At 55.9% G+C, this 23309-nt stretch overlaps 1 protein-coding gene across 3 annotated transcripts in view; it reads right to left on the reverse strand.

Annotated features, from left to right (window-relative positions):
* Positions 1-2404: 2404 nt before the first annotated feature.
* ZFHX2 (zinc finger homeobox 2) overlaps positions 2405-23309 on the reverse strand; it is a 28398-nt gene continuing 7493 nt past the window's right edge. Inside the window, exons 2-10 of one of the 3 annotated variants that reach the window (XM_064485842.1) lie at positions 13420-15515; positions 12728-13245; positions 11933-12173; positions 10592-10666; positions 10105-10163; positions 8257-8457; positions 7736-7862; positions 4084-7560; positions 2405-3822 (exon numbers count right to left, since the gene is read on the reverse strand). In XM_064485842.1, coding sequence (XP_064341912.1) covers positions 2846-3822; positions 4084-7560; positions 7736-7862; positions 8257-8457; positions 10105-10163; positions 10592-10666; positions 11933-12173; positions 12728-13245; positions 13420-15466 — 7722 coding nt within the window. In that variant the 5' untranslated portion in view covers positions 15467-15515 and the 3' untranslated portion in view covers positions 2405-2845. Of the gene's footprint in view, positions 3823-4083; positions 7561-7735; positions 7863-8256; positions 8458-10104; positions 10164-10591; positions 10667-11932; positions 12174-12727; positions 13246-13419; positions 16944-23309 lie in introns of those variants that run through there. The other 2 variants (XM_064485843.1, XM_031453451.2) reach the window with 2 other exon arrangements.

Raw genomic sequence — 23309 nt, forward strand, 5'->3', positions numbered from 1 at the left:
AGGATCTTTTGTCCCCCAGATTACAGGGTTCCTGGGAAGGACAGCTGCTTAGGCAGCTCCTGTCCACAACAGTGACTGCACATGGTGTCCAGGCCAGGGTATCTGGGTGTAAGATACCACATTGAAGGTCAAGAGGAGGGATTTCTGGCTCTATTAACTCTTGGTGAAAATATGCATAGTTTGAACTAAAGCCAACCTACCCTGGCTGTAAATCCCTCAAATGCATAGCACCACGCCTCTAATCATCCCACGCTGGGTGTTTGCCAAGGTTTTCTTTAAAACGTTTCCTCTTTTCTCCTATTTCTTTTTTGTTTGTTTTGGTTTCAACTTTTATACACAAATCACATTCCCAGAAAGCAGAGTGAAAAAGCTTCTTTCCTCATACACATGCTGCTAAGAAAATAGTTTTATACACAGAATTTCAACAGGAGAGAGAAAAGGATAGGGAGGGAGGGGTGCAAGAGAGATGCTGAAGGGGTGCAGGAAGGTGGCAGCAAGGACAAGACCACGGTCGGGCAGTTTCACTCCTTGCCTGCATTCGTAACTGGCATTTTTGGCATCATCAGAGTAACTAATCCACCCCACCCCCGATTTGCTAGATTTGGAGCTTTTTCATTTTAGAAATGAACGGGACCAGAAGTGAGATTCACAGGACAAATAGGGCTGGGGACTGAATTTTCCCTCCCTCCTCTCCCCTCCCATCTTTTCTGCACATGAGCCACTGCTTCAGTCTTATCATGTTCACAGAGCAGAGACAGACCAGGAAACCTAAATCCCAGGGCGGCTGAATCTCTGTGAGTGATCTGAAGGGAGAGAGTTTAGAAGAAGACTACGCAGGAAGGGGAGAGGTTGCGGCAAGGGTGTTAGGAGAAACTGCCTGGAGGACTGAGGGATTTTTGCAGGCTCTTCTTTGCTGAAAAACCTGCTTCTCCACCCCGTGCCACTTTAGTTGGGCTTAGGGGTTGCCAGAGTTACCACTTGATGCCTCCAGAAACAATTTGGTTAGAGGTGGGGATCCCTCTTGTAGGATCCCTGATTCCTCATCTGTTGGTTCCCTTGGTGATATCACTGTGTCAAAGCTTCACCTTGTGCTTTGGTCATCTCCTTGTCCTCCCCATCCCCTCAGCTGTCATCAGTTCTAGACCCCCACAGAGGGGCCCTGACTCATTTTGGGAGTCCTTCCCGGAGGTGGGCCAGGCTGGAGGAAGCAGGGGCAGGGGATGGGGTGGCGCAGGAAGAACACAGAAGGGGAATAAGGGTGCCCATAAAGGCCAAAAGGTTCAAGAAGTGCCAGAAATCTGAAGGGGGCACCAGGAAGGGAATAGGAGGTTTGTGAAATTGACTGAGACTGTGGCAGCTGCGTGAAAGGGGAGCAAACTCAAGATGCAGAAACCAAACTGCCCCGTCCAGTCCACCCCTTTCCTCCTGAGACCAATTTACAGTGACTTTTCTAACCCACAGCTGAGAAAGAGGGGATGTTACCTGCCTTACCTGCCCTGATTAAGACTCAAATCAGGGGGCAAGGACATGTCTCTCCCCAGCCTCCGGGCTCTTTTCCCCATTACCAGCTCCTGCCTCTGAGGCCAGGCCTGGCTGCACTGCTGTCAGTCTCGAGGACCACTGTACCCAGGCAAGGACTTACAGCTATTTGATCTTCCAGAGACAAGGTGGTTCAGAGAGACCCTTAAAATGGGGTGGGGTGGGGAGTGACACAAACAGGAAAAAAACCACTTGTTTGATGGGAGAGTTTTCAGGCTTTTTTTTTTTCTTTTCTGTATTTTCCAAGTTTGTTTTTCATTAGTTCATTCCTCTGGTCTCTCCATCTCTCTCTCCTGCGTGCTCGCTCTCGGTTGTTTGTTTTTGTTTTTTTTTTTTTGGTTGTGTGTGTTTCAGTTTTTTTTTTTTTTTTAAAGAACTTTGGATTTGCCGTTGGTGGGCAGCGCCGGTCCCGGAGGCTGGACCCCCACGTGGCAGGGCTGGGACAAGGGGCAGGCCCACGGCTGCTGAGAGGATCTCTGTGTTTAAAGCCTTTGAGAATAAGTTACTGCAGTTCCCAGGGTGCAGGGTGGGGGTTGGCAGAGGGGTTCCTGGCGGCAGCTTCCCCTAGAGTCCAGGCCACAGGGGTTCCCCTGTCAGGGGAGGAGAGGGTGAGGAGGGAAGGGTGTGAGGAGAGTGAGCTGGGAGCACTTCTCCCCGCCATCCTCCAGTTTGGTTAGAGTTTTGTGGGCTCCCTGCCCATCTCAGGCTCCAACCTTGGGAGCCAACTGGGTATTTGGAGTCTGTGAGCTGTATGGTGCTCTAGACAGAGCGGGAGCAGGTAGGAAGAAGGGGGAGTGGCAGAAGTTTATTTTCCTTCCCCCTTCTTAGTCTTGGGTTTTCTTTTTCCTTTCTTCTTCTCTCTCTCTTTTATTTATTTATTTATTTTTTTGGTGTTTTCTCAGTCAGTGGAACTGCATGGGATAACATGTATTTGCAGGTTTATAGGAGTTGGAGGGATGACTGGGAATTCAGTAGGAAAGAGGTTGTAGGAAGATGAAACCCAGGGCAGTTTTTATGTCTGGTGGGCAGGGCAGCCTGAATGAGCAATCAGGATGGCAAGGTGGGTGTGTGTGCCCGTGAGGAAGGGTGAGGATTTGCGTAGGATCAGTGTGTCTGTGGGGGTGGGGGAGGAGGCAGGCCTCTGCTGGAGGTGGGGTGTGTGAAGCCCACTGAGGGTGGGAATGGAAAGATTCCCATGAGGTGGGCGGAGCCAGGGGCGGGGTGAGGGATTTGAGCTCCCACCCAACACCCCTTGGGGTAAGAGGAGCCAGAGGCCTTCCCTTCCCCTGAATCTTGGTTTATCTGTTTATAAAGCTAGAAGTGTAGAGGTAGTAGTAGTTTTTGGGTTGGAGTCCGTGTGAGGTAATCTTGCTTCCTCTTTGGCAAAAGCCACAGCAGCCGTGGCGGCAGTGGTGGCATTGGTGGCGGTGACAGGTGGGCCCCCTGGGGGCGGGGCCGCCTTGCGCCTGTGGGCCGAGGAGCGCAGGTGCGAGGCCAGGGCTTCGCGCCCACTCAGCAGCACCTCACATGCCAGGCAGTGGTAGGTGCAGATGGGCACCCGCAGTGGGGGGGGCACGGAGCCCCCAGAGCCCCGCCCAAAGAAGCAGAAGGATCTCTGGTGAGCAGTGGCCGAGGCCTCCCCGTCGAATGCCATCTTGCACTGGCGGCACAGGTAGCGGTGGGTCACATCCACGGTGGAGATGCCGGTGCTGCCCGTCAGCAGCTCGTCGGCCTCCCCGGCCTCGCCCTCCCCTGGAGCTGGCAGTTCAGGCGGCTTTGGAGGTGCTGTGGCCGTGGGCTCTGGGGGCTGGGGCGGTGGCTGGAGGAGGGCGTTGGGGAGCAGTCCAATGAGGGTCTGAGGTATCACGGGGTTCATGGGAAACAGCCCCTTCTTCATGCCATAGAGCTGCTGGAAGTAGGCCCCCTGTAACTGGGGGCTAAAGACAGCTGGCGGTGTGGCCCCCCCTGCAGGGGGCAACGGGAAGGGCAAGAATTGGCCCCCTAACAGGGCTGGGACAGTGGCCTTCAATGCTTTGAGGTTCTTGAGGGCATCAGTGGAGGAGCTGGTGTGGGCTGCAACTGGCTTTCGCTCACCAGAGACCTTGTCCCCAGAGGGTTCAGTAGGCAGGCCTGGGGCAGGGTCACTGGCGCCTGCGGTGGTGTTGGTTTGGTCAGGCATAGGTCTCTGAGGTAAGGGGCAGCCGGGGCCAGCAGTCTGGACCACTGTGGTAGCAGGCAGGACTGAAGTGGCGAGGCCAAGGAGGCCTGAGGAGGCTGCAGGGCCTAGGAAGATGAGGAGTGTTGAATGATTAGCCACTTTGTGATACCATCACTTTTCCTGCTGTAGGCCACCTCCAGCCAGACATTCCGCATTCCCACCACCTAGGTTCCATGCTGCCACCCCTCCCCCCCTCCCCCATGAACCAAAACAAAGGGAGGCCAGGGAGAGGACTGGAGATAGGCGGAGTCAAGAAGAAAAGTGAAAGGCGAGTCGTTAGAGGGAGATGCCCTCTGAAGTCCGACTCCTCCCAACCTCCCACTCACCTGAACTGAAAGGAGCTAAGCTGCCCAGCGGGGGCTGGGCCAGAGCTGGACCAGACAGGAGGACCGGGGCCAGGCGAGGCAGAGCTGGGGCAGTCCCAAGGGGCACAGAGGCAGGTGTGGTGGCAGGTGGAGCCTTGGGAGCTGGAGGTGCCTCGGGTGCTGGGGCCAGGTCATAGCTCTTGCTCTCACTCTTCAGCTGGGCTCGGACGGCCTCCTTGAGCTTGGCCAAGTGCTGGCGGGAGAAAAGATGGCCTCGGCAGGAGACATAGAAATCATACTTGACGTCACAGTAGGGGCAGTCGGTGCGCTGGACTCCTAAGGGGCCCTCACTGCTGCCCCCAGCCCCCCCAGCTGCTGCCCCCTGCAGTTTGGCCTTCTTTTCCTTGGCACGAGCATTCTGGAACCAGACCTGGATGACTCTCTTGGGCAGCCCGATCTCCTCCCCCAGCACCTCACACTCCTGCATGGTGGGGGTGCGGTAGGCTTCGTAGCAGGCTTTCATTATCTTCAACTGCAGGCTGCTCATCTGGGTCCTGTAGCGCCGCTGCCCCATTCCATCTGGAATCCCGGCCCCTCCTCCTGGACCCCCACTGGTCCCTCCAGCCCCAGGGGACTCTGGTTCAGCCAGGCTAGACGCTGACGAATCACTTAGATCCCCTGCAGATGGACTGCAAGCCTCAGTCTCTGGAGAAGCTTTAGATGGTTCCTCTGGACCCTCATCCTCACTGGGTGGTGGGGGAGGTGGGAGAGGTAAAGGTGGTTCTGGTGTCAGGGTGGTGGCCTCTTTCCCAGGTGGTAGGAAAGGCAGGGGCCCGGCAGCAGGGGTGACTGTGGGGTAGGGGAAAGCAGGTGCTTCCCTCTTTGGGGCCTCCCTTCCAGCCCCATCATCCACCTTGCCCAGCAGGAGGTTGAACTTGGGGAAGGGTGCAGGGCTGGGTGTGATGGGGGGCTTGGCTGCAGGATTGGGCACTCCCCCAGGGGTGCTTCGAAACTGGCCTTTCCTCTCCCGGGCCCTGGTGTTTTGGAACCAGACCTGCACCACTCGCTTCTTGAGTCCCACCTCCTCGGAGATGCAGTCCAGCATCTTGCGCGTGGGGTTGGAGTCCTGCATGTACCAGCGGTACAGGATCTCCAGCTGTTCGGGCAGGATGGTGGTGCGCAGGCGCTTGTCCCTGGGGGGCTCGCCCTCCCCCCCACCCCCGGCTTCACTGCCCGTGGGGGACAGGCTGCCGTCCTCGTGCTTCCGTTTGAGGGGTGGCCCCGGCACTGGTGGAGTGCCTGCCGCCAGGGGGTTTCGCTCCCCAAACACCAGCAGGGGAAGGTCTAGGAGGTGGGGGGCAGCGCTGGGCTGCACGGATGGCAGGAAATGGAGTCGGCGGTGACTGGTCAGGAGGTCCTGGCTGGGGAAGGACACAGCGCACTGGTCACAGTTATGGACTGGGGAAGGCGAGGGAGGGGCCCTCCCTTCAGGCTCTTTGCCTCCTGGCTTTGTGGCCTCTGCTTGGCTCAGCTCTTCCCTGTCTGTAGGTTCTGGCAGTGGGCCCTCCGGCTTTGCTGGGGGTTCCAGGCCCTGTTCCTCCTCTGTGTCTTCCTCCTCCACCTCTTCCTCCTCTTCCCCTCTCTCTGCCTCCTCTTCCTCCTCTTCAGGAGGCTGGTCATCATAGCACTTCTTGAGGTGCCGCACCAAGTCAAAAACGCAGGAGAAGGTGGCATGGCAGCGCCTGCAGCCAGAGGCTCCCCCAGGGCCACCTCCGCTTGGCATGGGCCCACCCTCACTGGCGTTTTTGCGAGCTTTCTGGCGGGCATTCTGGAACCACACTACCACCACGCGGCTAGCCAGGCCCAGGAGACTTGCAAGCCGCTCCACCTCTCCATCCTTGGGGTAGGCACTGGTCTCAAAGAAAGACTGCAGGGCTTGGGTCTGGAACTCAGTGAACTTGGTTCTGGAGAAGCGGCGGCCTGCAGGCACTAGGGGAGGAAGATTCCCTCTGGAGCTTTCTTCCTCCTCTGGGGGCCAGCGTCCTCCTGCCCGGCTTCGCTCCTCAGAGGGACGGGTCCCCCCAGCCTCAGGATCTGGGACCAGGAAGTGTGGGCCCAGCTGGGGAGCAGGTGAGTCCAGAGACCCATCAGGAGGTTTGGGGGACTCATCAGGGGGTGGGTAGAGGCTATCATAGCTCTTTCGAAACTGAGCAGCGTAACGGCTCAGGGCCTCGAAGGGCAGAAAGCGGCGGTGCACGTGCTCCTCATGCGTCTTGAGGATGAGCATATTGGAGAAGAGTTTCCCACAGGCCCCGCAGGCCAGCTTGTCCCCACCCCCCAGGGCCTCTGGTGGGGGTGGGGTTGGGGGAGGGGGCACAGCCTGCTTCCCTTCATTGTACTGGATTACCAGCTCAAACCCGAAATTTTCCAGAAGGGCTTTGGCTGCGGTGCGGGCTGCCTCATTGGGCATGGGGTGAGGGGGTGAGGTGGGTGCTGCCTCACTCCCTTCTTCGGTCATGGGGGGCCTCTCCCACTCTCGTTCAGCCAGCTCGGCCTTAGGGGGCGGGGGTGGGGGTGGAGGGGCGGCAGCCGGCAGGGACAGTAGGGGCGCAGGCCCAGCCAGTGCCAGCTTGGGCCCTACCTTGAGGTCATGGAGGTAGAAGGGCAGGAGCAGCTGCTGCTGCTGGAGCTTCAGCAGTGACTCGGGCACCAGAGGGAAGGGGGGCAGGACCGGTGGAGTGAAGAGGGGGGCTGGGAATCGGTGCAGGTCCAAGGGAGGTGGAGGAGGGGATAGGAAGGGTAATCCAGACATGAAGCCCCCAGGGTCAGGGCCCTTCTTCTCAGTGCCCACCTCCCCCTCAGTCTCGCCTTCCTTGGGCTCTTCCGGGCCACGCTCTGGCCCCTCAGCCTTGGTGTCAGTCTTGGCTCCCCTCGAGCGAGTCTGGTGCAGGACGGAGCGCATGTGGATCTCCAGGGTGGAGCTCTGGTTGTAGGAGACCCGGCAGACTGTGCACTTAAAGGGCTTGTCTGTGGCCCCGGCGGTGGTGGGTGCGGTGCCGGCTTCTCCCCGGGCAGGGCTGGAGGGGTCAATGGCAGCCTTCTTCATTTTGTGCAGGTGGGAGACCGAGTTATAATGGACCAGGAGGATGTTCTTCTGCGTGAAGGACTCCTTACACACAGTGCACTTATAGGGCCGGGCAGGGTCAAGAAACTTGTCCAGGGCAAAGTTGGTGGTCTTCCGATAGGTCAGAGGGTGGCGAGAGTCAGCCGGAGCTGGCTCTGCTGGGCGGGGCTCCCCGCCAGCCCCCTCTTCCTCCTCAGCCATGGTGGGTAGAGGAGCCACTTCGTCAGCTTGGGCCTCAGTCCGAGGGGCTGGAGATGGGGCTGGAGAAGGGGGCTGGTCAGGGCTTCCTGTGGGCTTGTCGGGGCCCTCGGCTGAGGGCGGGGGAGGCTCAGGAAGAGGATCGGGACTGGCTTCCGGGGTCAGGTGAGGGCCTTCTAGGGGAGAGAGAAGGGGGAGCAATGAGAGGGGAACCTTTTCTAAGTCTGACCCCACCCACTCGATACCTAGGGCAATTCATCCTTGCCTCCGTTGTCTTCAGACCTTCTTGGTCTGAGGAGCCCAGGTGCCCTTTTCCTGCCACCTTGGGAGGTCGGCCATCCCCTTCCTTACCTACTGCTTGGTTTCTGCTGGGCATGGGCTCTGGCCCAGGAGCAGGAGGCTCAGGGCCATCACCCTGAAGGCTGAGAGTGGGCCCGGGCAGCACTTTGGTTGTCAAGGTCATCTCTACAGTTGTGGCCTGCAATGGAAGAAATCCTAGTGCCTTCCCCTCTGCCTGAGGCCACTCCGACCCCCTGCTCTGCACCTGTGTCTGTGCCAAGCCCCCTTCCGGGGCTCCCGTCCCCTCTTTGGACAAACCTCCCACCTAATTCCTGCTTTCGCCACAGAGGAGAGGGCCTTGGCTGCCACCTCTGTATGGCAGCCACGCCTGCAGTGGAACAGCTCTTCTCCGGGCCCAGTAGCGCTTCCTCAGAGGCTGCAGCTCTGAGGTTCCCTCCAGCCCGAAACTCCCCCTTCAAATCAGTGCAGAGCCACTGCCCTCCCCACCCCCTCCCCACAACACACAGCTGCCTAGATAGACACCATCATCTCTGCCTCCCCTCGGCCCAGGTCAGCCCCCAGCCTGTACTCACCACAAGCAGCAGCTTCTCAACACACTCGGGCACCACGTTGTGCAGGTGGCTGAGGTGGAAGTGGAGGGCGGGCCGGCCCACCAGCTGCTCCTGGCACAGCGGGCAGCGGTACTTGGGCTGCACTGCATGCTGGGAGAGGGCGTGAGCCCTCACCTGGTCGGACTCTGGGCTCAGGAAACTGCAGTACGGACAGCAGAACACCTGGGGGCACATGGGCAGTGCAGGAGGTGTCAGGGAAGGGTGGGACCCCTCCATCACTCAGCGCTTGGGTTCCGGGACACACCACTCCCCACGTAGGAGGGGCGAGCCCCTGTCCTGAAAGCAGGCTCCTCCCTCGCTTCCCTCAGACTGGGACAAAGGCCGCGGCTGGGCTGCCACCTTGCTTTCCTTCTTTGCCCTGCCCTCTTCCTCCAGCCTGGCCACTCTCTTCCCTGCCTCTGCTGCCCTGCTCGGTTCTCCAGCCCACAGGATGGCCCTCCCCCAATTTAGTTTTCTTACCTGCCCCCACCCTGCCCATATCTTCTCCATGAAACAGCTCCCCTTCCCTCCGGCACTTCCTGGACCCAGAGGCTCCCAAGTCCCTGCCCACTCTGCCTCTCCAGAGTCCCTGAACGGAGCGCCTCATGAAGTGGGCCCTCCCTACCTGTCCTCCCAGAAGCCGGCTCATTCTCCCTCAGAGGCTCAGCAGCTCCCACTTACTTTTCCTTCTTTTTTTTCCTTCCCGTTTTAATGTAAACAAACACCACAGCTCCCCCAGTGGCCCAGGAAAATCCTGGCCTGGCTCTGTTGGCGCATTCCCGCCCATACCTCCAGAGGGTGGAGCTGGGAAGCTTGGGGAGTGGGGGAGGCCTGTGCTTCCGCCTCAGTCACCTGACTGTCTGACCTCCAGCCTGCACTTCTGTCTCCCAGGCTCACGTCCTCTCCCGTCGCCTGTGCCACTGGTCCGGGCCCGAGTGTCAGGGAGGGGATGGCCATAAAGGAAAGGGATCCAGACACTCAATGCACCGAGCCCTAAGAGCGGATGCCTGGCAAAGGTCTGTTGGACGGAAGAGGAGTTAGGAAGAAGGGCAGCTGAGGACAGAAGGCATTGCCGCAGCAGTTGGCAGTAATGCAGCAACCCTGCTTATTGCAAGAACAACACACACTGCAGACCAGTTAGGAGAGCAGTGAGGCGCAGGGTGGCATCTCAAGGCCAGGGGCAGGGAATCCCCTCAGAATCAGCACTTTCAGGCCACAGAGCTACACGCCTCTTAGGCCATCCCTGGGTCAGGCAGAGGCCCGAGTCCTGAAGATGCTGAGACCTTTTGGCAGAGCTAGCTGTCAGGGTGGACCATCTGGGTCAGTTCCTTTCCCCTCAGAAAGAAGGTGCCAGGACAGTTCCACCCTGGGTCGGGGCTCTCTGTAGGAGATGAAATTCCACATCTCATCTTTCTGCTCCCAACAGGAAGGAATAAAGAGCCGGGCAGCAGCTAGTGTTTTGTTTTTGCCTTTCTCTTTTCATTTCTTTTCTTTCCTCCCTCCCTCCCCCTACTTCTAATCTTTCTTCCCCTCCATATAGTTTCTCTCTCCACCTCTCTGTCAAACTTTCACCTTCCTGTCACCTCCCTCTGTGCTCCCCTCAACAGGGCCAGCTCTGCTGGTGCTCACATCTATAACTAGGCCTAGGTGCCATTTCTGAAATGTGTTTGGAGTGACAGAAGTCACAGGTGTGACAAATCTAGGTCTACCTTTGGTCTGAAATCTCTTTAAAGTTCTACTAATTACAAATGCAGCCTTTAGAAGGTGAGCAGATCTCAGTAAAGTCAGATCCCCTCCCCAGCAGGTCGTCCCAGTTACCCCAGTTCTGACCGTGGTCTGGTTGGCACTGTCTCCAGGAGGGCCGGTCTTGTTCTCTGCTTCTTCAGAAGCTGGAGATAAAGGGAGAGATTTAAAAACTCTTTAACAGCCCTCCCTCTTCCTTTCACAGACCCCTGGCCCTTAAGCTGACCTGATTTGTAGTAGAGTGCCTCCAAGGTAGAGGGTGGGCTCAGGAGAAAGGGCAGGAAAGTAGGGGATTGTTCTCAGTACAGGGAGAGGAGGCTCCGCAGGGCTGACCCCAGGTGAGCAGGACGGACAGGTCTGGGTCTTCAGAGAGGCCAGAAGCACCCAGCTTTCTGTGGCTCTGCCCCCCTTCCCTGATGAACCCCTTCTTTTGATCACTTTAGCTCCTGCACAGAAGACCTTGCTGGATATCTGGATCCCCACAAGGTCCTGTGAGCATCTCAAAATGTATGAGGATTGCGGGGGTGGGGAGGGGTAAGGGATGGAAGAAAAACAGACCAGAAAAGCAACTCACCCAACTGTTCAGTCTTATTCTGGGCATCTTTCTCAGGGGTGGGTGGCTCAGCTGAGGGGGTGATGGGAACCTTCCCTGTGGAGGATGAGAAGAAAGTCAGGTTGAAAGGATGAAGTACCAGGGAAAGGAGGACAACAGGGTAGAGGAAGTAGCCAGGCAGAAAGGAAAAAAATGCAGAGATGAATCCACAGGCAGGAGAGGACAAAATCCGCCAAAAAGAAATCACAGTGTGAGAACCGAGAGGGCCTAAGAAATCATCTCTGTGAGTCTAGCCCCCGTCATTGAAAGATGACAGGTCCAGCAGTAGGCGACAGAAACTGGACAAGACCAAACTCAGCTTCCTGTCTTGACTAATCCTGGAAGCAGGGAGCCCAGAAATGTCGAGTGAGGGGCACCGAAGAGGGAACATGGAATTGAGTGGGGGCAGCTGAGGCGAGCAGGAGGTGGTGGGTCTCGCTAGGAGAGGAGATTACCACTCAAGCAAGAATTGACAGATGTGTAGGAATTTATTTTCGGTGGCGGCCTAATTAAAGTGTTAAAGTTCCTTAACTCCATTCAGCCCTGCGCCAGGATCGTTAGCTATTGATCTGGGCCCCTCCGGCACTTAACTCCAGCCAGCGTATTGGCAATTCAATTAGCACCAGTCAATGCTGCCTGTTCCGGGTTCCTGCTGCCCGGGCCCTCACCCTCACCCACTGCTAGCCTCTGTCAAGCCCAGATGCCTGTGCCCACCTGACAGCCCCTTTCTGGGCTCTTTTGCACCCTCTCGATCAGTGGTGCCTGGCAGGCTGTTCCAGGTCTCTGCTGGTACAACCTCAACTGCCTAAGGGGTCCCTAAGCCCAGCCTTCGGGCTGAAGACCTCCTAGGAGACAGGAAGAGGCTGGGGAGCTCATCAAGGGCTTCCCATCCTGCTGCCTCCGGGTCATGCCCACAGCTCTCATCTCCTGGTAGGTTTTGGCCCAGCACGAAGCGGTTTCTATTTTTCTGGGTTCTCTCCCTTCTCTCTCCTTCCTGACTGGCTCCTGCCACCCCCCGACCCCCAGCACTGCCAGCACAGCGGTCACTACGCATCACTACTCAGAATCACCTCCCTTCCTGTTCGCGATTTCTCCACCTGGGAAAATCCCTGCTCTTCTCTGTCCCCTCCATCCAACAGCCTCTTGTTCCCCACTTCACTCGGCTGCCCCGATGGCCCTGAAATCGGTTTGAGCATCCCTTCACTGTGCCTTTCCACTTGCTCTGGATGGCGCACAGACCCATTTCTCCATCAGGGGCCGCTTTCTCCTCCGCCCCCAGCTCCCACCCTGGCTCCCCTCCCTCTCCAGTCCCCTCTTCCTCACCGGGAGTCTGGAGCTGCCCATGGCTGAAGCTCAGGATGCCCTGAAGAGCCGAGAGCCCCTCGTCGGCCGTGAGGCCGCTCTGCAGCAGCTGCAGACGCCGCTGGGCCTGGGCATCACGGTGGGCCGGTGCGTGCAGGTGCTGCAGCACCGCCAGGCGGGAAGGTGTCTCCCAGGCACACAGCAGGCAGCGGAACAGCCCCAGCTCCGCCCCGGCCGCTGCCCCTTCCATCTCCAGCAGAAACTGGAAGCAAGGAAAGAGGGTGCTCAGGTCCAGAAGGGATAGCCACCCTCAGATCTCAGGGGACTCCTTTGCCTCCCCCAGGGGAGCCTGACAGCCAGCATCCCTTCCTCCCTCTTGAGCCCTCCTTTTCCTTCCTCTGGCCACCTGAGGGTTACTGCCTCTTCTCCCCATCTCCTCTTCCTCCTAACAGTCCTGGACTCCCTCCTGGTACGTGAATGGAATCTGGGTCCATCCTCTTGAACTTCTGGTGACAAGATGGACCGAGCAGACACAGAACCCTCCCCTTAGCCCCAAACACCAGAAAAGCTGAATAAAGTACTAGAGCCACTTGTTCGCAGTCACCATCCTTTGGTCTCTTTCCCCACATCTTTCTCCAAATAGTTTTCACCCCAGTGGGCTTGCCTTTTTCCTCCAACTCCACCCGCCTGAGTTTTCACATCACTTTCCCACTCTGCATCTCCGGGCTCCACCCCCCATCTCCTTTTTCTTTCCTCTCCCCCAGAGGCTCTGTGCTGGGCCCTTCAAATCTCAGATCCTTCTGACTCCACTCTCACCTTATAGATGTGGCTGTTTTCTTCATGGGCTGCGCCCCGAGCATGCAGCTGCATCTTCTCCTTGCTGTTGGACTCAAAGTCACAGATGTTGCAGCGCAGGTGCAGGTGGGGGACAGACCCATAGTGAGCCCCATCTCCCAGGGGCACTGGGGAGGGGGTGCCAATGGCCCCACCCCCCTCCCTCAGGTGGGCCGCCAGCTGGTACTTCTGAGCATGTTTGTCGGTCTTCAGGTGGAGCTGGAAGTTGGCCTTGAGCTGGGTGCCATAGCAGCAGAGCTTGCAGCGATGGGTGTCGCCGGCCACCTCCTTCCACTCAGCCTCCGGGAGGCTCCGGCCCAGGCTGCAGTGGTAGAGCAGCAGCTCCAGGCTGTCTGTGCTGAAGGCCTGGCACACGAGGCAGCGGAACACCTTCAGGGATGGGCTATCATCTGGGGGTGGCGAGGTGGGCAGCCCGTCAGACAAGGAGCCTAGGAGCTGACTTGGAGGCAGGTGGGCGTCCGGGGAGGAGCTGCCAGGGGCTATGGGACAGAGACAGATTAGTGGCCCCAGGTTGGCTTGCTCTGTGGGAACATGCGGGGTGGGTGTTGACGGAGCTGGAGTGACCTAAGGTGGGGCGGGTCTGGCCCTTGGGAGGAAGCAGGGAAGCGAGTCTGGCTCTGGGGAAGGGAAGAGCGCCCAGGGAACTAACTTACCAGGTGTGGGGAACTTGCGGGCAGGCGCTCCGAGGTGGTGGAAGCCATTGAGAAGCAGCTGTGCTTCCAGGGGCTTGTCTGGCCTCAGTCCGGGGCCAGGCAAGGAAGCCTGAGGCTGCCCTATGGCCTGCGGTCCGAAATACTGAAAGAGTTCCGGGGGGGTGGTGGGCGCAGCCCCAGCTTGGGGAGGGGGGCCTGGCCCCACCAGCCCCGGCGGCAGCCCCAGCGGCAGCCCCTGGTGCAGCATGAGGACATTCTGCATGTGCTTCTCTGAGGTCATGTGGATGCGCAGGTTGCGGGAGATGTTGGTCTCGTAGCTGCACACCTTGCACTGCCAGGACGATTTGGTCTTGGGCTCCTTGTCCCCCGCGGAGGGCGGGAGCGCTGCCTCTGGGGGGCTCCCCTGCCCGCCGGGCCCCGCCTGGAAGCCCTGCAGGTTGGCCAGGTGCTTGTCGGACTGCATGTGGATGCTGAGGTTGCCCTTGGTGGTGGTGGAGTAGTTGCAGACGTCGCAGCGGTAGGGCTTGTAGCCGCAGTTGTAGCTCTCTCCCCGGGCGAGGCGGGGGTGGGCCCCCCCGGCGCTGCAGTAGCTGCAGTGGCTGTTGCTTTCGGGGTGCTTCTCCCGCATGTGCACGTCCAGGGTCTGCTGGTACTTGTAGTGCCAGTTGCACTTGGGACACTTGAGCGTCTTGCAGGAGTTGCGTGAGTGTAGCAGAGACATGTGGCTGGACAGACTGAGGCCCTGGAAGGTTGCCGGGGCAGGGGTATAGTCGTCAGCTAGGCGATAGGGCTGGGGTGGGTCACTGGGGTCTTCGGGGGAGCCCACAGGGGCAGGGAGAGTGCCCCCCTCCTTGGAGGTGGGTGAGCTTTGGTTGAGAGGGGGGCAGAGCCCCCCATCCTCTTCTTGTCCCTCAGGGAACCAATCTGGCCCTGCCTCGCCTGCCGCCGTTGGCGATTCTTTGGCTTGGGTTGGGCTGGGGTCCCAGGTGGCCGGGGTTGTTGGAGGGGAGGGTGGGCTGAGGGCCATGACTTCTTCCACGGGCAGGACAGGGGCCTGGGCTTCTGCCTCAGGGGGACCATCCTCGGTCTGGGCTGCATTCGCCTCTATGTTCCCGGTGCCACTGTTGTTAAGGGGTATTTCTAAAGGGGGGTGAGCAGGCGCTTTTGGTTCCAGAAAGCTTAGGAGGGCCACGTAGCCCTCACCCCCCTCCTGGAGCACGGCTGGGTTGCCCAGCAGGCCCTGGTGTTGAGTGGGGGTTAGCGTCACCGCATGAGACTGCATGTGACCCACAAAGGCCTGGGGCCTGCTGAAACCCAGGCGGCACAGGAGGCAGAGCCAGAAGAGTGCCCTGGGGTCTCCTCCCCTGCTCCCCATGGGGCCATCTTTGGGATCTCCAGGTGGGTGTGGAGCCAGCTGGTAGCTCCAGAAGGCTCCATCCCTTCCCTCACAAGTGGCCAGAGATGGCGCTGAGGTATCGTGGGACAGAATTTGGTCAGAAGAGCTAAAGCCTTGGATTGGGTCAAAGCCATGTTGGATGTGAAGGGCAGTGAGGTGTGCACGGGGTGGGTGGGCAAGGAGGGGTGGGCTGGGCTCTTCCTTGACGCCTGCCTCACCCCAGGGGAAGCCCTTTGGTAATAGGAGTTCACTGCCACCTGGCAGGGACAGCTTGGCCACTAGGCAGGCCTCACCGCCAGCTGTGAAGAATAAGTGGTCGCTGAGGTCCACAGGAGGGAGCCCTCCTCCTTCCTCCTCCTGCTCCTTGTCCTCTTCCACCCCCAGGTCCTTCGATGGGAAGCCCCCACAGCCAGGCTCTTCTTGGGGCTCCCCTATCTCCTTTGGTGGGATGAGGCCACAGCCTGACTCCAGGGGCTGCCCCCCTGGCTCTGAGGACCTCATGCTCTCAGAGGTGGAGGGAGCAGCAGGGGGATCTTTGGTGACAGGATCAGAGGGGGTGCTGGGGGAGGAGGTGTCCGGAGGCGGGGACGGGGCATTGTGCCCAGGGGACGGGGCGGTGCTGGCGGTCAAGGATGCGTTAAGGGTGGCCATGGCAGACGGAGGAGAGCTGGGGGTTCATTTCAGCGTGACAGCCAGGACCCTACGGGGAAACACGGAGAGACCGGCGCTGTGAGGTGGCAGGGGAGATACCCGGTCAGGAAGTTGATTCTCTGGATACTCCAGTCCCTCTTCTCCTGAGCACCTGATCCAAGTACCCATTTGCCAACTTGAAGCTTCCTTAGTGTCTAACAGACTTCAAACTTAACACGTCCAAAATCAGAACTCTATTTCTCCTCTGAACTTGCTCTTCCCCATCTTCTGTCTCAAAATTTGGTACCACCATTGATCTGGTTGCTGAGTCTAAAAACCCAGGTTTCCTTTTGCCCCCACCCATAGGCAATTCGACAGCAACTTCTCAAGCGAGCATCTCACCCCTCTGTTTATTCTCATCTCCACCGGCACAGCCGCGGCCCAAACCATTACCATCTCTCTCCTGAACTAGTGCAACGGACTCCACGTTGGCCTCTGTTTCTACTACTGCCCCTCTGTCCACCCAGAATGATCTTGCATTTAATTCTCAATTATGAAAAATGCCAAACATACATAAAAGTAGACCCAACAATATAAGGAACCCCTTTGTTACTTATCACACAGCTTCAACAGTCCCCAAACTCATGGTCAATCTTGTTTCATCTGTATCCTCACCACTTCCCCTTTTCCTGTATTGTTTAAAAGCGAATTTCGGGCATCATAAAGAATCACCTTTCAAAATGTAAATCATACTATATTCTGCTTAGAACCCGTTAATGATTTCTCAGTGCAATGTGAATAAAACCCAAACTCCGCTCCCTGATCTACAAAGAGGCCCTTCTGGTCTGGCACCTGCCTGCTTCCCACACATCTTTAATACTCTCCACCCCACCTGGCAGGCTAGCTCCAGCCCCCTGGCCTTTTTTGTTCCTCAAACACACCAAGGTCATTCCCACCCTAGCGGCTTGCCTGAGCTGTTGACTCTGCCTGGAATGCCCTTCCTCCAGACTTCTGCCTGGCAGCTCCTGGTCATTCAGGTGTCTGCTTAAACAGTACCTCTTTCAAGAGGCCTTCCCTCTCTTTCGAGGCTTACAAAGCTCAGGGGGTATTTTCTTCAGAGATTTATCACTGCCTGGTATTTCCCGTTTCCTTATTTCTCCCTTCTAGGAGGTAAGTTCCAATGAGAGCAGAAAGTCTGCTTTATTAGTTGTTTTCTCATTAGTACCGAGAAAGATGCCTGCCACACATGTCTGTTGGATGAATGAACTCTGGGAAAGACCCTCACTGTGAAGGGATAATTTCCCTAAATCAAGGTCCTCTTGCCAGAGGCCACAGTGAATTTCCTTTGGCCTGCAGGCATCATGCTACTCTCGGGTGCCTTCCAGATCCATCTCTGGTCACAGGTGGGAACTTCCTGGCCAACTGAGACAGTGGCTTATACGAGATTAGCTGCCTCCTCCCCACCAGAGATTAAAAAAAAAACCAATAATATTACTAATAGCTATTAAGGTACATATACCATGGTCCCGGTGCTGTGAAATGCTTTAATCAATTATCTCATTTAATCTTACAATAACCTTATTTTATAGGTGAGGCAGCCAAGAAGCAGAGATGCTGAATGAACTGCTGATTGTCACACAGCTCCCAGGTGGTGAAACTAGAAAAGGCCTGGAGGGGCACAGAGCTAGACCCCAAAGCTGTGGCCTGGGTTCCTCCATCCACCTGGACTGCCCCTCAGACACAGGACAGGCAAAATGAGCCTCCAAAGGTCTAGAAATCAGGATTCCTGAGCTCCCTCCAGCTGGCTGGAATTACCAACCCTCTGACGCTGCTCCCAACCTTTTCATCTTGGTTCCCCACTCAAACTCACCAATTCCCCACGCCTCACCATCCCATACTTCTCAGTGTCCCAAGTGGCCTACCTCCTCTTCAGTTCTTAATATCAGCAGATATCTAATGGTTGAACCCTTAGCGCTCAGGTTGGCGTGCTTCTGGGAAGTGGTGTGGCCTGGCCCTCACCTTCAGATCCCTTGTTTTATAATGGGTCCTCGGTCTGGCCCCATTCAGCCTGCAGGCTCCCATTCCCACTTCCCTCCTCCTCCTGGGGGGCCAGCCAGGCGTGAAGTCGAAGTGGGAGCCATTAAGGAGCTCTGCATGGGGCTGGATCCGCATGCTAATGAAAACGCAAATCAGCACCTGGGCAAAGGGTGGTGGGGCTGGGGTGGGGGGGTGCAGGACTCAAAGGGAAGTAAAGGAATTAGATGTTGGGGAGTTATCTTAGCTAACCAGAAATCAGAAGCCCTGAAGTAGCGGGATAAAAGTATTCCTCCCACGGAATCCTTGGTGGGTGGGGGGAAGAGGGGCTAAGTGTGCCGAATTGTGAGGGTCCGACATTCCACGGTCATCCCCATAATGGGGGCTCACCTGGTAGGATGAACCGAGACCCAGCCAGAGCAGCCCCGCCCGGGCCCTGATGCTGAGGGCTGATCCCGATGGGTGCTCGCCTCCCCACTGGCCCACCTCACATCCATCAGCAACTTCTCCCTGGCTCCCGACTCACAACTCTAAAAATCACACTTCAGAGGAGGGCTAGGAAGACCTAAGCCCCAAATCCTCTCTCCAAAGCTTCTACTTCCCAGGACTGGAAAAAGTCAAAACTGATTCCAAGCTAGAAACCCAAGGAGCTTATTAGCTTTGGGCTAGCTGGTGGGTGAGACTCGGATTGGTGGAGGGAGGAAAGGTCTTGCAGCTGTTTAAAATTGCAAATCTCTTCCGCACCTCCTCACCTCCCCCTCCTCCTCTACAGGAAAGAATTTCAATTGCAAATTTATCTCTGCCTCAGTGCGTATCTCCCCCCCCCCCGCCAACTCCCCTCCCCCACCTTTCTTCCCCGTGCTTCTCCCATCACCCACTATTTATTACAAACCTTTAACTGCAGCAATTTTTTTTTTTCACTTTTCTCCCCTCCTTCCATTCTCCTCAGCCTCAATCTTTTCTTCTATCCCTCTCTGACTCTCTGGGTCCGTTTCTTTGCCCTTCCTACCTTGAACTCAGTTCTCACCTCTTCCTGTAGACTATACAGAACCAGGAGACAGGCCTAAAAGCCACCCCCAACACCACCCCCAGGCCAAGAGTCTTGTTTTCCCTCAGCCCCCTGCCATTCCTCCTTTCCGTTCCAGGCTTTCCTTCAGGGCATCTCTTCTCCCTCTGGGCACATCTTAGATGTGGGGAAAGGGAGAAGGCGAGCCCTCAAAGGTCCTGACATTCCCGTGCATGGAGGAGGGGAGGAGGAAGAGGGCTGATCAGGTTGGGGGGACAGTTGAAAGGAACGACCTGGGTGGAGGCGAGGGCTGGGGCCCATGAGGAGAGGGTTTAGGGGAGACAGCAGGCAGTGGCGGCGGTGTGATTAGAACGGAGATTGATGGGAAGGGGCGCCACAGACGGCAGAGAGAGTCAATAAAACGAGAGGATCACATTAGAGGCGACAGAGAGAGCTTTAAATTACAAGGCTGCTGCCACCGAGGGGGATGGGAGGAGGCAGGCCTGGAGCCAAGGGAGGGTGGAGAGTTCTGAGGGTGTAGTCATCCCCTGAGATGAATCTTCCAGCTCCAAAATGGCCCTCAGTCTCCAGGGCTCCCTGCTGCCCCTTCATCTCACCTCCCTCCCTAATGCTTCCTTCCCTCCCAGGCTGAGAGAGGGGAAGATGGTGAGAAAGCTGTGGGGAAATAGATCTTTTTGGTATTGTTCTCTTCCTCTGTCCAGACCCAGGTCCCTGGTTATCCCTCAAGGTGAGAAGGAAAGGACGGCAGTGCTACTGAAACAAATTTCAGCTTTGTTACCCCGTCAACAAAATCTCTGAACTGCAATATTCTTCCACGGGACGTGGACAGAAAGGCACCCTGTAAATATCTGGACGAGAATTCCTGCTTCTGAATATTGCACTTCCTGGTCTGGGGACAGATACACAATACTGAGAACAGGAAGAAGCCAGGGAACCAGGAGGCTTCAGGACAGACAGTCGGACCCAGAAAGCTACTGAGAAAGACGTTATGAGTTGGACAGAAAGGCATGGATGTGAAGTGGAAAGCTGCCAAGGCAGGCTCTGAGACCACACAAGTCAAAACACAGTGAGAGTTAAGAACCCAGAGAATTACAGGAGCCAAAAGGACCAGGGCAAAGGAAGGACCAAAGAAGTGAGGCCTGAGGAAGGAGAGAACACGTGCCTCATGGAGGGGACACTAGGCTGTCCAGTAGGACAGGTTGGCCAGCAGGATGGAGGCAGAGCTGGCCAGGGGCCCTCTCTCTGGAGCTGGAGCCCCACCAAGACCAGGACTCCCCTAGGCTAGAGCCCCCTCCCACCTCTGGCAGAGCTGGAGCGGGAAAGTGACGCGACTGCCCCCTAGTGGTTGCAGAGGGAACAACCAAGGTGAGGACAGGTCTGCAAGGAGACAGACTGGTTTTCTCCTCCTGGCTCCCCCTCCTTAAAACAAAAACAAAACCCGCTGCTCTCCCTTCTTTTCTCCAAACCCAAGGACATGGCACAGGCTTTCCCAGCAAAGTCAGCCAGAGGGCACTGTCACGTTTGCTTACAATTTGCATACAGTAATTTCCACGTCAGAGCCCTCCAGACAGTTTTACCTTTCACTTTTCCAATAGTTCCATCTATTATCTTTCCTTGGAGCCCATTTTGGGGACCTTTTCTTTTCACTTTCTCCTCTCTGAAACCCCCGCCTCCAGCCTGCCCTCTTCCACACTCACTTTGCCCTGCCTTTCTCTCCTTGTTTGTTGCAACCTGTTGCTTTCAAGAGGCAGCAGCAGAGAGGAGGGGAAGAGAAGCAGGAAAGATGGAGTGTGTGTGCCCACATTAGGGGATCAGTTGGTTCCATAGCAAATACTCTAACCAGACGAGATTTCTTTTCTCAGGCAGTGGAAGAACATGGGCTATGGATTCTCGCAGACCCGGGTTCAGACCCACCCCAGGTCCCCCACTCACCAGCTGTGCAACCTTGGTAAGTTACTCATTGAGTCTTGTTTCCTTACCTGGGAACTCCCTGTCCCTCACTCCCTATGCTCATACAGAAGGGTTCAGAGCTGGCTTCGTGTGGTCATCTAAGCCTGGGTCTCTCCAGTGCACCTTCAAGATCACACAGCTCCACGTTGCTGTCCTAACCCGGCTGTCGTGAAGACTAGTACGGGTAACATGCGAGAAAGGCCCACACTGGTATCCATCAGGTCAGTGCCTTTCCTTATCTTGGCTCTCTCCTGCAGAGCAGGGCAAGACAAGATGTGTGCAAGTAGGCTGCCTCTTTCCTTCTGCTTCGCCCCTTCTCGACTGGACTCATCCTCTCATCTCTGCCCTTTTCAACTGAGGGCAGATTCTTTGGGGGCAGTGTTTAAATCTAGTCTGCCCAGCAGCAGAGTTCATTTCTCACCAGGCCCTCTTGATGGCTGAGCCTAGAGACACCCCAGTATCCCGGCGCAGAGGCTGAAGTTTTGCCCAGGCTCACACTTGGATCAAAACTATTATGGCCTCTCCCTGCATTAAAATGATTACTTTCTCTGTCTCTAAATCTCACCTATATTTCAAAAGAAAACAACAAACAAAAGTACTACTATTCCTCCATTTGAATTCTACCTAGTTTTCCTAGAACTCTTCCCCCAAACCAAGTATCGAAGGAGTGCTTACTTTGTATAAGAGAAATTTTGTCCAAAAGAGAGAAAATGAGAATGGCAGGGAATGAGACAGGCAGGAAAAAGAGTGTCAGAGAGGGTAAGACTGAAGAAGGGAGAGGGAGAGGGAGAGGAAGGGAGTGGGCAGGGAGCTGGGGCTTGATCTGCATATGCAAATACTGAATCTCCTTGATGCCTCCCAGCTTTGGCAGCAGATTGGGCAGGTGGCCTGTCCCCAGTGAGAGGGATGGAGCAAAGAGACTATGTCTTCCACTTTAAGAGATGCTTAAGGTGGGCAGGAGGGAACTGGGTGGGGTGTGAGGAGGAAGGAGAGGCTGAGAGGAAGAAGACAGGTGGGGAGGGAGTTGACAGGGCTAAAAGGGAAGCTGTGGATTAAAACTACACCCAGTGATAAGCATCCATCCATATTTGCCTGGCTTTGTTGAGATGTGCTGCAGCTAGAGAAGAGGATGTCCAGGAGAGGGATGGAGCCTCTTGCCAGTGCATCTCCCTCGATGATGCCACAAGTGCTAGGACGACGGTGTAGAGCTATGTGATCTTGTAGATTACTGGAGAGACCCAGGCTTAGATGACCACACGAATAGGCTCTAAATCCTTCTTCTGTATGAGCATTGGGGTATGAGGAACAGGGAGTTGTGCCCTTGAATTTAGATTCAGGATCCCATCTGGCATGGGGGATCTTTGTAGAAGACCTTTGACCTCACTGCACTGAGCTTGGAAAGAATTACATGCAATTCTTCTAGAATTAATTTGGAAGGATATCATGCTAAGTGGTTGTTTATATAAATAAATCCTTCTGGCTCTTTGATTCTGCATGAATCCTTGTGATAGTAATGACTCCATTTAAATACTATTAAAACAATAAGAAATAATAATAAGAAGAATATCTTTAAATGTTTACCATGTGCCAGGCACTGTGCTGAGCCCTCTGGAAGCATTAAATCACCGAATTCTCCACTACAACCCGATGAAATCGATTCAGCTACTCATTCCCATTTTACAAACATGGAAACAGACTTAGATGAGTTAAGTAATTTTTAAGGTCTCACATTTGGAAAGCAGAGTCGAGATTGGCCTCAGGGAGCCTGACCTCAGCACTCCGCTGGAGCTAATTTGTAAGCTTCTCAACTCTGGCTGGTAAGCATTTTGAATGAGATCCTTTAAGTCTGAGTGTGTTACTCTGCCCTTATGTGTGTTACCTTGAGCATCTGTGCTGTCATGCTCTCCTTTAAGCTTGAAGGTGTTAGATGGCCTTCTCCCAGTTGGTTTGTTTCTTAGGATAAGATGGGCCGGCACAGGCCACTGCTTTGCACAACTCCAGGGGGCGCTATTCATACTGCAGTCTGTGCAGGTGTTCTGGCCAGTCTGGGTGTGGTGTGTGTGTGTGTGTGTGTGTGTGTGTATGTTTGGTGGGTGGGAGTAGGGTGGAGATAGATATCACAGATTGAGTTATTTGACTGATGATATGAGTATTCATTTGTGATAACCTCTCTGAAAGTTGAAAGTCTACACATGTGTATTCATAATAGCATGTGAGGGAGAGGGTATAGTTCAGTCGTAGAGTGCAGGCTGAACATTCATAAGGTCCTGGGGTCAATCCCCAGTGTCTCCATTTAAATAAATAAACCCCAAGCAAACAAACAAACAAACAAACAAACAAACAGAAAAGGCATAATAGCATATGAACTTCAGGGGGAAAAGGTACGGTTTTTTTTTTTTTAAATAAAAAGATAGCCTTTAAGGTCAGACAGACCTGGAATCAAATTCTAGTTCTATTGCCTATTATGTAAATGTCCTCGGGTGGGTTGCTTAAAGCTTGTTTCTTCAATAAATAGAAAGGGAATAGTTCCTCATGGAGTTGTGCCCAATGAGACGATCCTCATTGAGACTGGCACTTTGTGATCAATAAAGGGAAATGATAATTGCTGCACGTGTCTTTTTCCCCAAGTTGGAGTGTACGTGTGCGTTTATTGCTTTATGATTGTGTGTGTGGCTGAGGGCCTGGGTGTAGCCCAGTCCCAGCACCTCTTCGGAGCTGGTGAAGGGGCTCGCTCTCGGCCCCCCGACCAAGTCTCCCCGAGGCTCTGGGTTATGCCGGCGGGGGCCCCGGGCTTTCCGTTTAACGGCGGGGTGTCCTGTGCGGGTGTGCTGCCGCGTGCCTGTTTGTGCACGG

The sequence above is a fragment of the Camelus dromedarius genome, chromosome 5, assembly GCF_036321535.1.
Source record: "Camelus dromedarius isolate mCamDro1 chromosome 5, mCamDro1.pat, whole genome shotgun sequence".
Classification (NCBI taxonomy): domain Eukaryota; kingdom Metazoa; phylum Chordata; class Mammalia; order Artiodactyla; family Camelidae; genus Camelus; species Camelus dromedarius.